We start from the raw sequence: 17,475 nt of genomic DNA, 5'->3' as shown, positions 1-17,475 counted from the left end.
GGCTCTGTGCAGAAGAAAAGGTGAGATGACTGACCTATTGGTCATATGGTTTAAAGATAAAGAAATCAGCTTTATAATTTGTTAGGACTTGTCTAGTGAAGGACCCCGGAATGCAGACGAGCAGGCAGCATGACGGTAAGTGAAATAATATTTAATAACAAAAATCTCACTCACAGGAGAAGGCAGGAACCAAAGCAATAAATGGGCAGGCAAGAGGCAAAAACAGACATGGGCAGGCTGGCAAGACAGGCTTGGCATGAAAAACAGGACATGAGCATGATCCAGAAAGCAAGACTAGAACATGATTTGAAAATGATTCCGCAAGGAATAAACAGAACAGGTGTGCATATATGGAGTGTGAACCAGGTGGAGCAAGGAGACAGATTAGCTTGGAGCAGGTGACCAGAAAAACAGAAACATGATTCAGAACATCAACTGTGAAATAAGACCAACAAAACCCCAAAACACCCACAAATCATAACATAATTTGCAGTTGACTTTAATAGAAACAAAGCAGCTCAGTTACCTTGAAATCAATGTTGAATTCTTGCACTGAATTCAGGTCCAGAAACATTCGAACGGTGGCCTGAGTGGTGACGTCTTTTGGGAGGCCAAAGTCAGATAAATGGAGGTCCAAAATACTCAGTGATTCTGCTGAGGGGATTCTGGCCTCCTGCAATCCCAACACCATCATCACCGCCACACACAAACAAACAAACAGATATGCATTTTTGTAATCAAAGTAAAAATTTAGATTCTACTTTGGAAAAAAAAATAGGGTAGAACAAAAAAGAAATCACCTGCAGTGCTTTAATATCCTCCTCTGCTGCAGTAATGTGGTAGGCAAGAACCTGCTAAATTAACATTAAAATCAATCACTATTAAAAAACTATTAGTTCTATTAGTTTCTAATAGAACTAAAGCATGTCGAAGGTTTATAATAATACCTCCCTCAAGGGCTGCTTATTAGAAAAAATAGATTTAATGTTTTGCTTAAACAATCTTGGAAAACATAAAAGGTGCTATGAATCAGAAAAAGGCGGACCCAAGATTCAGCCAGACACAGTACTGAAAGTTTAAAAGGTTTATTCAGCCACAGGAAAACGTCACACAGGTAACACTCCTCACAGCTTCCAGGAATCACTGAGGCAGTAAGAGGGATTAGTGACTTGTAGTCTCTCCAGATTTTGCAGGGATCAGAAAAGCCACTAACCTGCTTTTGTCTTGAGTGGAACTTGAAACCCAAAGGGGAAAACCTCAGTGGGCGGCAGGCGGTGATCTCCACAGCACAGGTAAGAAGTGACTCCAGGCTGAATAATCCGAGGGCTAGGCTGGTTTAATAATCCAAGGACAGAAACAGGGTCAACGATCGGAACAAGAGGCGTCAGGCAAGGGGCAGGCAGAGGCATAAACCAGATGCAGGAAACAAGGTTGCCAACCAAAATCCAAATAGTCTGAAAGGGAGCAGGCAGAGGCATAAATCCAAAAGGCAAGGCAAGGTCAAGAACAATGATCAGACAGGAAGGAACGCTGGATATCTACTCACACAATGGCTTTCAAAAATCTGGCACCGTCTGCTTGTCAGAGTCGGGGCTCCACAAAGGGCTTGATCTGAGAAACATGGAACGTGGGGTGAATCCTCATGGAGTTGGGTAATCTCAGCCGTACAGCGACAGGGTTGATGATCTTGGGAAAGGTCCAACAAATCGGGGTGCCAATTTCCGGGATTCTACCCTTAATGGGAGGTCCTTGGCGGAGAGCCAAACTTTCTGCCCCACCTGGTACTTAGGGGCAGGGATCCGTCTCCAGTTGGCCGTTCTTGACTGAATCAGTGACATTCTGATCATCGACCTCCTGGCCTTTCTCCATATTCTTTGGCACCTTAGAGCAGCCGCTCTAAGGTGAAAGAAGAAAGAAGGACTAGAAGGAAGAACAAGAGGAAGAAATGAAGGAAGGACACAAGAAAGGGAGGAAGGAAGGAAGGAAGGACACACGGAAGGAAGGAAGGAAGGTTGGACACATGGATGGAAGGAAGGAAGGACACATGGAAGGAAGGAAGAAAGGACACATGGAACAAAGGACACATGGAAGGAAGGAAGGAAAGAAAAAGAAAGGACAGAAGAAAGAAAACTAGGAAGAGAGGATAGATTAAGAGTGGAACTTTTAGAGGTTTGTAAATAAAGTCTGTAAATACAAATATTTTTCAAAATTCCTATTTTATTTTTCTAAACTTCTCTTCACCTGAAAAATACTCTAATAAAATTCCAGACTTTTCCAGACTGTGCGGGAACCCTAATGTAAACCAAATCTGCAAAACAACCTTTAGGAATGTACCCAGCACCTTCGGGTTGGGGACAGGTCTCTGACTGTCGTCTCAGCCTACGGGCTGAGCGGTAGTGTGGGGAACCCAGCCTTCGTTGCATCGCTGTCGGGGGTGCTGCATGGTGCCCTTCCTGGGAATTCCTTTATTCTGCTGGGGGACTTCAAAGTCCACATGGGAAACGACAGTGACACCTGGAGAGGTGTGATCGGGGGGAATGGCCTCCACAATCTGAATCCGAGTGGTGTTTCATTATTGGACTTCTGTGCTAGTCACGGATTGTCCATAACGAACACCATGTTCAAACATAAGGATGTCCATCAGTGCATTTGGCACCAGGACACCCTAGGCAGGAGGTCGATGATCAACTTTGTTGTCTTGTCTTCAGACCTTCGGCCGCATGTTTTGGACACTTGGGTGAAAACAGGGGCTGAGCTGTCCACTGATGACCACCTGGTGGTGAGTTGGATCCGCTGGAAGAGGAGAAAGCCGGTCTACATTCCTACCCTCACCTATGGCCATGAACGTTGGGTCATGACTGAAAGAACGAGATCCCAGTTACAAGCGGCTGAAATGAGCTTCCTCCTTAGGGTGGCCAGGCACTCCCTTAGAGATAGGATGAGGAGCTCAGCCATACGGGAGGGGCTCGGAGTAGAGCCGCTGCTCCTCCACATGGAGAGGAGCCAGTTGAGGTGGCTCGGGCATCTACAACGGATGCCTACTGGTTGGGGACAGGTCTCTGACTGTCGTCTCAGCCTACGGGCTGAGCGGTAGTGTGGGGAACCCAGCCTTCGTTGCATCGCTGTCGGGGGTGCTGCATGGTGCCCTTCCTGGGAATTCCTTTATTCTGCTGGGGGACTTCAAAGTCCACATGGGAAACGACAGTGACACCTGGAGAGGTGTGATCGGGGGGAATGGCCTCCTCCTCTCTTCACTCACTTCCTATCAACCTACTTTACAAAATAACAAATATAAAGACCACTAGTGCTTGAAAAAAAATTATGAAGGGTCCCCTGAAGTCTGACTTTCAACAGGGGATATTCTAAAATTTCTCATTAATTTCTGACCTCAACATCCAAAATGGCTGATCTGCAATTAAACTTAGTTACAGTTGCAATACCAATTAGTCATCAGTCATTTTCTATATCGCTTCTTCCACAGTGGGTCGCGGGGAAGCTGGTCTATGGGCGAGAGGCGGGGTACACCCTGGACAGGTTGCCAGTCCATCGCGGGGCAACACACAAACAACCATGCACTCATTCACACACGTAAGGGCAATTTAGAGAGACCAATTAACCTAACAGACTGTGGGAGAAAGCCGGAGTACCCGATGAGAACCCACGCACGCATGCATGGGGAGAATATGCAAACTCCATGCAGAAAGAGTCAAACCCAGGACCTTCTTGCTGCAAGGCAACAGTGCTACCAACTGCGCCACCGTGCAGCCCCTTGCATTTTTAACAATTCCAAATATCTCCTTAGATTTCTCCAACACAAATTACTATACAACATTTTAGCAGACATATTGCCAAAGTGCTTGAAAGTGCAGCAGGGAGAGAAATGCACTTTATTTGTTAATGTTTCTGATAAGCTGTATAATAAACTTTTTTATTATTACTTTTTGCAGAATTGGTTTCATTAAGTGAAGGGGTGTGTGTTTGGCCGTGTGTTGGGCAGCAGAAGGAAGAGCTCGCCAGGAAACAATAATGCAGAACCGTCACTGGCTGACCAGCAGAAACACAATCATGTTTTTGTAAAAATCACATTTTACATCTGAGAAAAAACTTTAATACATGTTTTTGTGTACGCGTATGCACGTTAAGGGGAATTTTGTTTTATATTTTTATTATATTTTATTATATTATTATATTATAATTTTATTATATTATTATTTATGTTTATATAAATATTTATATTTATTTATATTATTATTATTTTATTATATTTTAGATATTGTCTTGAAACATTCTGAATTTCTGATGAATATTCTGTCCTTTTTAGTGCCTAAAACAATTGTATATCATAGGTTCAAGGCAATACCTTTATTAAAATGTAATAAAATGTAATAAAAATGTACTTTTATTAAAAAGTAATTTTCCCAACATGTTTCTCCTGAGTGGAGTCCTGACTTCAATCTGACAGATAATCTGTTGATGGAGCTAAAGATTAAGGTAATGACAAGGAGGCCTTCCAACCTTAAAGACTTGGAGTTCATCACCAAAGATAAATCATCAAAATACCAATGGAAACATGCAGAAAGCTGGTTAGCAAGTATAAGAACAATCTGATTGTGGTAATACCAAAATTGGTTTTTCCATGGATTATTGAGAAAGGTGTAAACAATTTTGGACATGTCACTTTTATTAAAATGTAAATATGATAGATAAATTATTTCTTTCAAAATGGATGCTGTCTTTACAGTGTTTGATTGTCGTTTTGAAGATGCCAGTCTAATCAAAAACCAGCGTCTTGGTAGAATGGAAGTGTAATAAATCCAAATCCAATAATGCCAATGGTACAGTATATATGTGTAAAATAAACTAAGAGAAAAACACAAAAAATGTCCGCAGACCTTGGATGGTTTGGAAAAAACAACCCCTCAAACTTTCTGGGCATTCTCATTAAGCTTTTAGCTGCCTTTACTTGTTTCAGGAGAGGAGCCAAAAACCAATCAACAAATAAAGGTTTTTCCTCTTTAAAATCAGAATGGATACACTGTATAATTCAGATTGCTAATTAAAGAAATCTTACCATAATAAAGCTAATCTTTGTCAACACACTACACGCAAAGCACTCACCAGTGAATGGTTCCCTCTGCTGGTTGACTGCGCTCTTCACCACCTGCAGTGGGCGGGACCACTGGGGCCAGCCGTGCTGTGATAGGCTGCTCCAATAGGAGGCTGCCATGACATCGGTGGATGTTGCACAGGATCACATCCACAGCATCAGCAGCAAGCGCTCCTCCATCCACCTTGCCATCCCTCCGTCTTTTCTATCTCTTCTCCTCCTCTGCTTCTCCTCCTCATACCACCATCCTTGCTCCATACACTCCTTCTCCCTTCCCTCGACAGGAGCACTTTGCAGCAGAGGGCCTTGTACACACACTTACCATCAGGAACAGCAGCAGCGAGCAGACTGGTAGGTGAACTGGGGCCTGATCCCCCCTAACCCTCCTCCCAATCCTCCACCTCTCTTCCTGCAGCACAGGCAAGATATTGCATTCTCCTCTGATCTCCGTCAAGGACTATCTGTCTGTAGTGTGTGTGTTTGGATGTAAGAGGAAGAAATACCACACCCTGAGATTGTTTCCTACTCCTTACATATAGTAGCTTATGTAGTTAATGAGTGGATGAATGCATTTATATTTCAGCATGCACACTCAAATCAGCACGACTCAAATTCTCTGTCTGTGCTTAAGCTGTTTGTTATCTTGGCTCCACTGCACAGTTCATGGCTTTACTCCAGCACCCGTTAGACCTTGGCAACACATTTATACTTATCTGATGTGGGATCTGAATTTCTTACACCATTTGACATGTGCATTCTTCTTCTTTTCTTTCCAAAACCATCTTCTTCTTCAGGCTCTCCATCTACTTTGCCTCTCCTCTTAAAACCCCACTCTTTCCATCCTCTTCTTTCCTCCTCACCCTTCTTCTTGTTATCTGGTCTCCCAGCAAGCCTTGGTTCAGGATGCTTTAGTAGGCCCCAGCAGCATGGGCGGAGCCTGGGCAGAAAGAGAGATTACAGATTGGACCCTTCCCCTCAGGACGGGCGAGTTGGCGGGCCACCCTCCCTCTTCTTCAGATGGGCGAGGACGCTGAGAGCCCCAAAATCAACCACACCTTCCTGAGAGACTACGTCACTGAAGGTGGGTCAATTCTCTCTCTGTGGTGGTCACAGATTGAACAGGTTTATAATAGCACTGCTGGGTAGACAAGAGAAACTTGATGTCAGCATGAAGACTTTGAGGTTGGATATTTTGATTTATGATTTGGTTTGTGAAAGAAATTAGATTTTTCTTTTGTGGCTTTGAGCTTTTGTATTCATCCTGTTCTTTCTTTAGCACTCCTCTTCACATTTAAAACCCTACTTTCTTTCTGTTTTTCATTTGCCCTGCACCTACTAAGCATAGCTCAGCCAAAGGTTTGAGAAAATTAGTATCTCAAATAGTCTGCCATGTGGTTCTTATGGGTTAAAGGTTTTTAAATAAGATGCTAGAGACACTGCCAGAATGCACATGGCAGGTAAGGGTTTTTCTCTACCCCTCACATATTGCTCCATGTCAACTAGGTGAAAGATGTCTTCTTTCGCTCACAACAAAAATAAATTTAATTGTTTAGAAATCATTATGTAAAAACTAGATGTGGGTTATCAGTGTGGAAGTATATCGATGCTTTTAAAAGGTAGGGTTTTAAAATTACTTACATGTTCCGCCTTGTCTTCCTATAGTTTAAAATTCTGTTAATCAGCTACATGCAAAAGTCCTAATGACCAAATTTTTAAGCTTTATAGAGCACCGAGTAATGTAGCACTTCCTCTCATCCGCTTGTTGCTGTGCACTCTTGGTCCACTAACTGAATGGTGGCTAGCACATTTTCCCTCGCTTAGAGGAAAGCAAAGACTGTTGATCTGGAACTATTTTCAGTTGCAAATAGCACAGACATTCATGATATGGAAAACAGAACAGCTCAGTATTAAATTATGAAAAATGTTTTGCGTTAAAATTGTTAACAGTATCAAGATATCCAAATGTTTTTCAAAAACGTACAGTTTCAAAGTTTTGTTGTGTTTTACAGTTAACTAGGTACATGACTGACCAGAGTTTTCTCAGCTGTACAGAGCAAAGACAAATATAACCCCCCTCCACCTGTTGCTGTGCACTGCTGGTAAAGTAGCCAGACGATCAGAAAAAAACAAGACCATCATGGAATGCACGCTAATGGAGTACTACTCAGTTAAATCATATCATAGAGTTTTGTTTAAAATTGTTGTATAAATACTCAGAATGTACTGGTTACCAGAGAAAATGGTGAAATGAGCAGAGTTTTCTCCTGCTGCTGAACCATAGTCAGTCAGTTGGCTGATAGAAAGTTCCTGTGCTTTTCCTTCACAAAACAGTCAAATTCTGCTGTTTGGAAATATCTCTGCTTGCAAAAGCAGAGACTGTTTTTGCAAGCACAGACTGAGTTTTCAACAGACTCACTGTGTTGAAAACTAAAGCAGTGCCACCCAATTCAATTTTATCTTACATTTTGTTTTAAATCATTGTGTTCATGATATCATGGTATGTTTACTCAAGGGTATCTTACCATAATAATTTCATACCTATGTCTAGTACCATACCTAGTTCCTACTCTATTTGCTCCTTATGATATAGTTCTCTTTCTATCCTTCTTTGTCTTCACTTGTTTATTTTAACCATCATCACGAATGAGTGGCTCCAATTTTCTTGTGTCCCTCCCAGCCGATGTCATCTCTACAGTGGAGTTCAACCAGACAGGGGACCTGCTGGCCACAGGGGATAAAGGTGGCCGCGTGGTCATCTTTCAAAGAGAGACTGAGGTCAGGTCATCTTGTAGTAATCACAACTCTATGTACGCAGCACTGTCTTCATAATGTAGTTGTACAAATGTTGAAAAAGAGGTTGCTGACTTGTGTTTTCTTCTCTTTCTCTAGCTCAAGGGCGAGTCAGAAGAGGCAGGTGAGGTGGGGGACTCGGGAGAGTACAACGTCTACAGCACGTTCCAAAGCCACGAGCCCGACTTTGACTACCTGAAGAGTCTGGAGATAGAGGAGAAGATCAACAAGATCAGATGGCTGCCGCAGCAGAATGCCGCACATTTCTTGCTGTCCACCAATGGTAAGCAACAGCTCAAACTCTAACAGGAGATCTTATTGATTTTCTCCAGGAAGCTTTTTAAATGCTGTAGCAAAAGGCCACATTACTGGTTCCAAACTTCACACAGTGGGTGCAAATATTATAACCATCTGTAATCCTGTTGAAACTAAATGAAATACTTGTCCCACTCAACGTCCATCAGGACAGGAGTCTCTGGCAAGGCCTTAAAATTGATGCTCAGTAATGCTCCCCATGCAATCTTACTGAGCTCATTTTACTTTGTGCTTTTGAAGGGGTCTGAATACTTTTGTAAGGCACTGTAAGTCTGTCAGTTTTGTCTAAACAAACCCCAAATCTCTAATGTTAATGTGTGATGTTCTTGTGGCAGATAAGACCGTCAAACTGTGGAAAGTCAGTGAGAGAGATAAGAGACCAGAAGGATACAACCTGAAAGATGAAGAGGGACGGATAAAGGATGTTTCCACCATCACCTCTCTGAGGGTACAGAAGCACACACACTTGCACACACTAACCCACTGTTATGTTCAGTCATTTTTGTATTAGCTTCAGATTCAACACTGAACAGCTTGCTTGCCTTTCATGCATTAGTTCTTAACCTTGTGGTTTACCTGTGACGTGACCTTTTGTTTCTTTTGTTCTTTGGTTCTGACCATTCTTGCGCCTTGTGCATCTGCTCTAACCTGCACATATTTTCCCTCTTCACTCTAACTCTCTGTTTAAGGTGCCAGTGCTGAAACCAACCGATCTGATGGTAGAAGTTCGACCCAGGCGGGTATTTGCAAACGGACACACATACCACATCAACTCCATCTCCGTCAACAGCGATGGGGAGACCTACCTGTCTGCCGATGACCTCCGCATCAATATGTGGCATCTGGACATCACGGATCGTAGTTTTAGTATCCTTTGCAACCCTGATTTGAAAAAAGCCCAATTGGCTTTTCAAAATGTCAGTTTAGTTCAGTCCAGTTCAGTTCAGTTCAGTTCTATATGTCATGTCAAGGCATTTTGGCCCAAATTTCACTAAATTCAATCTATGTCATTCCTATATAATTCAATCATGTTGCTGTCATAATACAATACAGTCAAATTCAGTTGATCACATTAACCTAACTGGTAAAACATTTAAGAAAGGAATCTAAGCTCAGGTGATTTAATCAAGTTTCTGATTTTGCAGCAATGCTTCCTCTTCAACTATGTGGTGTGCAGAAAGGAGAAATTCTATTTTAGCAAGAAGAAACCCACATCAGAACATGGCTCAGTGTGAAGAGCCATATGCACACAACCAGCTGCAGGTTGAGAAGACAGGAAGCAATTCTATTCAGTCTCAACTCATGTATGTAAATAACGCCAATACAAAACACATGTTGTGTCAGGCAATTCCCAAAAGAAAATGCTTGCCTTGTGTCGTTGACTTTGCAGCAATCCCTTCATGAACTTGCATGTCAAGCAGACACAGAAAAAAAGAAAAGCAGTGGGCCTGGAGTGCTTTCTATTGGGAAATCTGTAACAAACAACTGCTGTGGGTTACTTTGTAAATTATCCCTGATTTTTGTTTGTCACTTAATCTCTTGCTGGAGGAGTTTTCTCAGATGAGGCAAAATATGTCAATTTAATTTTCAAAACTGACCAATCTATCAGTTTTTACACATGGACAAGCAAAATCAGTTGTGCAGTGGTGGAACAGATGTATTTAAACCACAATAACAAATAGAATTACTATATTTAATAGTAATAAAATAATAATAATAAATAGTAAAATGTATTTAAGTGGTTGCTATTCGTGCAAAATATAATTTCTTAAAAATATAAAGATTATTTAAAGTAAATTAATACTAACTTCTGGCGTAAATATAGTATAAAATATAAATGATAACATTTCTACAATTAATACTAATTCTATTGCAACAAAATGATCATATGACATCCAATCTGTGTTGCCTGCTATAAATCTTGTTCATTGTACTGTATTATGCAGAAACCACAACTGAGGCAACATGAACAGTAAATTAGGTTTATAGGTATAGAATAATGCTCAGTGAGAATGGACTTGGCCATTCATGATGTAACTGTGTAATGTAATAATTCTGTAATCTGAATGTTTCCATTTTGCCTTTCACAGGGATAATAAGGGATATTTCAATTCTATTCTATTCAAGTCTAGTCTAGTCTAGTCTAATCTAGTCTATTTTAATGAATTCTAGAAATAACTTTCACTGTCCATGCTTTCTAAATTTAACCACATTTAGCAGCATAACCCATCATAATGTTATGTTTATCTGTAAATAATCTGTTAAAAATTAGTTTGGGTGTTTGTTTTTAATTTGAGTGCTGCCCACAGTGGGATTTCAGTGCAGGTTGCAGCATGTTGAATTGGCAGCCTTTGGTGTTTTCCCATTCAAATGGAAGCTGACCTAGAAAATCTATGGAAGACTAGTTTGAATAATTCACTCAGCAGTCCATTTTCTGCTGAGCCTCGTAGGGCCACTGAAACACAAATAGAACAAAGTGACAAACAGATTATGCATCCATGTTAGAGATGAATGGCATCCATTATTTGTTTATTGTTGGTGGTTAATACTTCGACCTTAAAAAGTCAGGAACAAAAGTAAAATAATGTGCACATCATAACAAAAAATTATTGTTATTTTTGTTTCCTTGATGGAGCTTCTTCTCAGACATTGTAGACATCAAACCCGCCAACATGGAGGACCTGACGGAGGTGATAACGGCAGCAGAGTTCCACCCTCACCACTGCCACCTGTTTGTGTACAGCAGCAGCAAGGGGACCCTGCGCCTCTGTGATATGAGGGCCTCAGCTCTCTGTGACAAACATACCAAGCGTGAGCATGTTTCTTAAATTAGAAAATGTACTGCAGCAAACGATAGAAAAGGGCATAGAGAATTCCAAGCAGAAAACAATAAAAAAAATCTGTGCTTCTGTGTAACTAACTAGTTGTGTACACTTTCGCACTGTGCGTGTCTTCAGTTTTTGAGGAGCCTGAAGATCCGGGGAGCCGTTCGTTCTTCTCAGAGATTATTTCCTCTGTGTCAGATGTTAAGTTCAGCCACAGTGGGCGCTACCTGCTCACAAGAGACTACCTAACTGCTAAAGTGTGGGACCTGAATATGGACAAAGGACCAGTTGAGACCTACCAGGTAAGACAACACTACTTTCATTTCATTGTGTTGTAGTCAGATTATCTGGTACCTCGAAAATACACTTAAGATCAAAAACTAGCTATACCTTTGGCAAATTTAGGTTTTAAGTTTTTAATTCCACTAACTTGTTTTTTATGGCTTAAAGCCAAACTTCCCTGAAATTAGGGTGATGGAGTTAGAGATAAATAATTAAAATACCAGTGAAAACATGCAAACATCTGGTCAGCAATTATAATAAGAGTTTGAATGCGGTATTTATTTATATCAATTCCTTTCTTATTCACACTGTAGAAAAATTGTGTCTATAATACCTTTTCTGCGTCAGGCAGATTTGGGTAATGCAAAAATTACACATCTGCTAGGCTGAATAATCTGTATTTTTAGACTACATAAAACATCTACACGGATATGTCCTAAAGTATATGTTAAAGTATATTTGGACATTATCTCAATAAATGACATATATCTTGATATTTAAAATCTGTTTCTAATCACTGTAATCACTAACCTTGTAATTAGTGGTGATCTGTGACTCCTTCCAAAAGCAGAATCAAAACAACAAACCTTACTGCTGTCTGACCAAACAATCCAACAGCAGAATTGGATTTTAGCCAGTCCAACACCAAAGCAAAAGTTAGGCTGCAGTTTGTTTATTGAAGATGAAAACGCTGGATTAGCCTAGCAAGCATACAGTCAAATTTAATAACTTAGAATATTATTAAAAGGTTGACTTTTTTTAGTCACTCAGTTAACTAAGTGAAACACATTATATAGAATATATATATAGACTAGGCCCAGTGACAATTGACCAGAGCACAAAGTTATTACCAACTAAACAGAGCATGAGAGCACAGTTTGAGCTAAGCGCTGACGTATCAGACCTAAGTGAGCAGTGATTAAACAAAAACAGCCTTTTAAACAGATATCCTGTTTACAGAAAGCAATTATTACAGGGTCTTTTTAGTCCTCCAGGATAAGTCAGTGAAAAAGTCCTGGTTGTTTAACGGTTGTTATTTTTCCTTCGTTTGTCTATTAATGTAAAATATCTAACTGTAAAACTCGGTTATTCTTTTCGGGTTCCTTAGTTTGTTTTGCTTTCACCATGATGCTGCCTCTCACCTGATATTCAGACTGTACCCTTTGAGTTTTCCAGTTGGGTGTGGAGGGAGTGAGTGAGTAATGCGTTCAGGAACATTAGGGAATACTAAGCGCCCAGTGAATTAGAAACAGACAACTATATATTGCAAATATTGGCAATAGATTAATTTTAATAACTCAAGGGGAATTGAATCTTTACTTTACTTTCCCACAATCTCAAGGTAATTTTCATGGACCTTAGATGTTACTTAACAAAACCTGGTTTCAAAATGTTTCAATATAGGATCTGGTGAGTTTCACTGAGAGTTTCCAAGAAAGGTGACAATTTGGGAAATTATCCAATAAGCTTTGGAAAAGTATGGGCTGTATTATGAAGTGCTGTCTGATTTATTTTATTAATTATAAATGTGAAAGAAGAAGCTGAATGGTAATTTGTATAAAATATGGCCCTAAAATATGCAGACTGTACAAGAGTGTGCAAAGGTCTTGAATCAGCCTTCAGTTCTATAGGTTGATGCTTCATTGATTATTTATTTCATTTAGAACTTAGTCCCTTTTCTGACCATTTTAAGATAAATGTTTTTTTCTTTGATAAGCCAGCCACGAATAACTTATAAATTATTCAGACAGAAAATGACTCCTAAACTCAAGGACTGAACCACTGTTGAGTCTGCACATAAAGGACAACTTAGTGTAGGGCTGATTTTAAATTGGACCTTTTGAGTCATTGTTGCATAGCAGATGGTTACCAACACAGAATTTGTTGCAATCTATTGTTTATTTTTTTTGAAGTTATTAAAAATAACAAAGATGAAACAGTTTGGTGATTGTAAAGCAGCATTTTATCTCTTACAAGGGGATTCCCAAAGAGCTATTAGCTGAAAGCTTGCCATACATAGAAAAGCAACTGAAGAATGATGCTTCTATGAAGTTCCTTCTCAGACATTTTCTTGTTTTTTTTATTTCTTAAAGACTTTCTGATTCTGTTCATCTTCTATTCATAGTCTGAAGGCCTGACACTTCTTCCCTCATTCTTCATCATTGTAAAGGATGAAGAACAATTTGCTGTCATGGTCAGGTACTCGCTCTAAAAAATGTGACAAACTTCTGAAATCAAACCTATGAATTAAAATGACTTTAAACAAATTCAAAGGAAAGCCTGACTTCCTGGATGCAGCATATGAAGTAGGAATGACTCCAGGCTTTTTTACAGTACTATGATTTCTGCCTGCGATGTACCAAAACGTACCACATACTCTGAAGCTGACTGTCTTCACCTTTCCCAGGTCCATGAGTACCTGAGGAGTAAGCTGTGTTCCCTCTATGAGAATGACTGCATCTTTGATAAATTTGAATGTGTCTGGAACAGCTCAGACAGGTAAGTGACTGGTGGAAACTGTTTACAGAATAGTGACATTCGAAAGGTAATGAGATGAAAGTGTCACTGTAATTCTCCTCATTGCCTGGCTCTGATATTATCTGACATTTCAGTCAATGTTGGAGACAGTCTTTGGAGACATCAGATCAATCTCCTCACTCTTCTCTTGTCCTTTTCTCTGGTCCATGACAAACCTTTGTTCTTCCTCTCCTATGATCCAGTGTGATCATGACAGGGGCATACAACAGCTTTTTCCGGATGTTCGACCGGGAGACTGGCCGGGGAGTAACCCTGGAGGCGTGGCGGGAGAACAGCAAGCCTCGGGCAGTGCTACGGACCCGCCGGGTTTATACGGGCGGAAAGCGCCGCCGTGGCGATGTGGGCGTCGACAGCCTGGACTTCACCAAGAAAATCCTGCACATGGCCTGGCACCCGGCAGAGAATATAATCGCCATAGCAGCCACCAACAACCTGTACATCTTTCAGGATCGTGTCAACCCTGATGCGCAGACACAGTGACAGGAAGAAAAACACAAACATTGAAACTATTTCAGTGTTTGAGGAATTCGTGAAAGAGATGCAGCCTCCGAGGACAGGATTAATGATTAATTGCTAAATTGCAGACTGATCATTGAACTAAAATAATTTAATCAACGAAAAAATGGTGTGTAATACTTTTGCCAACCTTGAGATGTGCTCATATCTCTAGTGGCAAATGGGACTTGATGGTTTTTTTGCTGCACTCTACTCCCACTTTTCCAAGATGTTTGTGAAATATCCCTCTGCAGGAGCAGTGAAGGAGGTGCAGGGACACCTCTCCATCTGCAACAACTCAATGCTGTTAATCACTCAGTGTTGCACCGCTCACTAATCTACTCTTTTCACACAGAACAGAGTGTGCTTCATTGAAGAAGTGTCTGATGCTCCTAAGACAACTGGATGACTTTATGAGACATTGCATTCAAAGCTTTTTGTTTTAAATGTGGAATGTTAGGAATGGTGTAAGCGAATGTCTCCTTACAACATTTTTATTTTCTCTACTGACAACAGTTACTGACGCTCTCCTTTAGAGCAGTGCTCTTGGAGATTGTACGCATAATTCACGCATAATCTATTCACGTTGAGATTATATTACCAATAATTTAGCAGTATTCCTGCTATAAAACATGATTATTTTCCTTCTACATGCATAGTATACACATTTTACAGTTGTCTGTATATATCTGTGTTAATTTTTTTAAGAGAAAATAACTCTTTGCTTCAAACAGATTTTGTTGTGTACACTGTAAATGAACATTAGATCTCTTGCAGAAAAGTTATATGATCTCTTTAACACAGTTACTATAGTGTAGCAATATATATAGAGTTAATGATGGAGGGCTGGGTGAATTGAATATAATGCAACACTTAGTCTTTTGTTCTGTTTATTACTTGCTCTTCAAACAGTGCCCTGCAAAAGCATTCAGGTCCCTTAACATTTCTACATTTTGTCATGTTCCAATCACTAACTCCAATGTTATTGTGAAAAGTCAGCACAAAGAAATGGATACCTATAAAGTGGAAGGTGTGAAAAATGTTTTTGCAAAATTTGTATTCAGCCCTTCTGAGTCCATACTTTGTAGAACCATTTTTGCTTCAATTACAGCACAAGTGTGCATGTCTTTACCACCCTTCCACATCAAGGAACGCACCTTTGCCCATTCTTCTTTGCTTCAACTTATTCAGGTTGTAAAAAGAGTGGAAGGTGGACCCCTGTTCCAGTATCAAGTCTTTCACAACCTCAAGCAGGTTTTCTTCCAGGATTGCCCTGCATCTAGTTCCATCTGTTTTTCCATCACTCTTATGGGCTTCATGCCAGCAGCGTTTTGCATGAATGCCAAAATTTCGCTTTTGGTCTCATGTGACAAGACCAAGTTTTTCCAGATATTTGCTCTGTTTGCATTTTGCTTTTGGCAGGACTTCTTATGGTTTGGTAGGCCATGTCTTGTTGGGGTTTGAAGTCTTACCACACTCTTCTCATCTCAGTCAGTTATCTAAAGCTTGAGTTATTGTTTTATTACCTAACTCTGCTTTAAGCTTCTTCACAGCTGACCTTGGTCTTTTTGATGCTGTTTATTCACAAATGTTCTCTAACAAACCTCTGAGGTCTTCACAGAACAATGGATTTTTACTGAGATTACATTTCAAGCTGGTGGACTACAATTACTAATTAGGTAAATTCTAAAGGCAGTTTGCTGGTCTGGGTTTTATTATTATTATTTAAGAGAAAATGTGAATGATACAAATTCCAAAGCACACTTTTAATTATTTTTAACTGTAAATATTTTTGAAAACCACGCATCATTTTCATTTTACAACTATGTAGTACATTGTGTTGGTTCTTCACATAAAATCCCAAAACAATACATAGACGTTTGTAGATGTAAGAAGACAAATTGGTGAACAAGTTCAAGGTGTATGAATACTTTTGCAAACCACTGTGAATAAGACAAGGTGTAACTGTTAGAATTGTGTGACATCAAAATGAGCCTTGTTCGTTTTATAACACAGAAGCACATTTGAAAAGGGATCTCACAATCAAAATAGTGCACATTGTTTATAACAGAGAAACACTGACTCAGCTAAATCCAAGCTGAAACAACTATGTTCTTGTCTATGGTGTGCTCGGGGTCAGAGGTGGTCATTAGTGCAATAGCTCATTATATGCATCATTAAAAGATCTTTAATGTCCAAACAATTACTATATAGTAAATTTCTCATAGTATATCACACAATCTAGTTGTCATGGCTGATACCTCACAGTGCCGTGTGCTGCTCTGGGTTGCGACAAATGAAAGCTAAAGGTGCACAACGTTTAAGTGATGGCTTGTTTTCTTGCTTAGGGTTCAGTACTTTGTTCTCAAGTGACCTTTGTCCTGATAGGATTATTAAGTGGCGCGCATGTTAACCATAAATGGAGGTGAAACAAATTTATTGCAGTACTGGGGCATATTTTTGGATCTTTTTAAACATGGGGTTTGATTGGGCAAACATCTCTAACTGTGGAAAGCTGTGAACTTGGGACAAAAACTAAAAAAAGAATCTTTGTTCAGTTTGTTTTGCTTGTTTGCTGTCTGTACACCTTCGTTCTGTTTCTGCAAGTGAGGACACAAACATGCACTCAATAGTTTCTATCGCAGCTCAACACAAATGTGAGGAACTACAAGTAAAATAACTTTGAGTGTCATTGAGTGACTTGTAAACGCATCATATCGACCCACATACAGCAGGGAGAGGATTTGTGTTCAGGATCACAGCAGCAGCATCAGCAGCAGCATGTTACCATTACTCAGTGCTTCTTATCTGTATAACTATCATGCTAAAAAAAGATGTAAATGTACAAAACCTTATTCATGTGCGATGAATGAAAGGAATGTGCATTAATAAAATTATCTGAAATTATGACAACATTTTTGTCTGTTTATCTGAATTAGGCTATATTTTATATGCCTCTGAATAAGAGAGATTGACAAAAGGTTAAAGTTGTAGATAAAGGCTTACATATATCTATTAATTGCTTTTTATCTATATACCAACGCCACTATTTGATTACATCTCCTATAGCTGTCCCTTGTGTTTGGGAAGGCTATTTGAGAAGTTAATGCTAGCCTGCTTTAT

The 17,475-nt window shown here is 39.9% G+C and overlaps 1 protein-coding gene across 1 annotated transcript; it reads left to right on the top strand.

The window, feature by feature from the left end:
- The first annotated feature begins 5,226 nt into the window (after nt 1-5,226).
- Nucleotides 5,227-17,259, top strand: ppp2r2ca (protein phosphatase 2, regulatory subunit B, gamma a). The gene is made up of 10 exons (XM_047365784.1): nt 5,227-5,458; nt 5,902-6,188; nt 7,785-7,882; nt 7,997-8,180; nt 8,548-8,660; nt 8,902-9,079; nt 10,859-11,023; nt 11,170-11,339; nt 13,727-13,818; nt 14,040-17,259. The coding sequence occupies exons 2-10, from the start codon at nt 6,125-6,127 to the stop codon at nt 14,335-14,337; spliced, it is 1,362 nt and encodes a 453-aa protein (XP_047221740.1). The 5' UTR covers nt 5,227-5,458; nt 5,902-6,124; the 3' UTR covers nt 14,338-17,259.
- The last annotated feature ends 216 nt before the right edge of the window (nt 17,260-17,475 follow it).

Source organism: Girardinichthys multiradiatus, chromosome 5, assembly GCF_021462225.1.
Source record: "Girardinichthys multiradiatus isolate DD_20200921_A chromosome 5, DD_fGirMul_XY1, whole genome shotgun sequence".
NCBI classification, from domain to species: Eukaryota; Metazoa; Chordata; class Actinopteri; order Cyprinodontiformes; family Goodeidae; genus Girardinichthys; species Girardinichthys multiradiatus.
The sequence above is the reverse complement of the archived record's forward strand: the minus strand, read 5'-3'. Positions and strand labels throughout refer to the sequence as shown.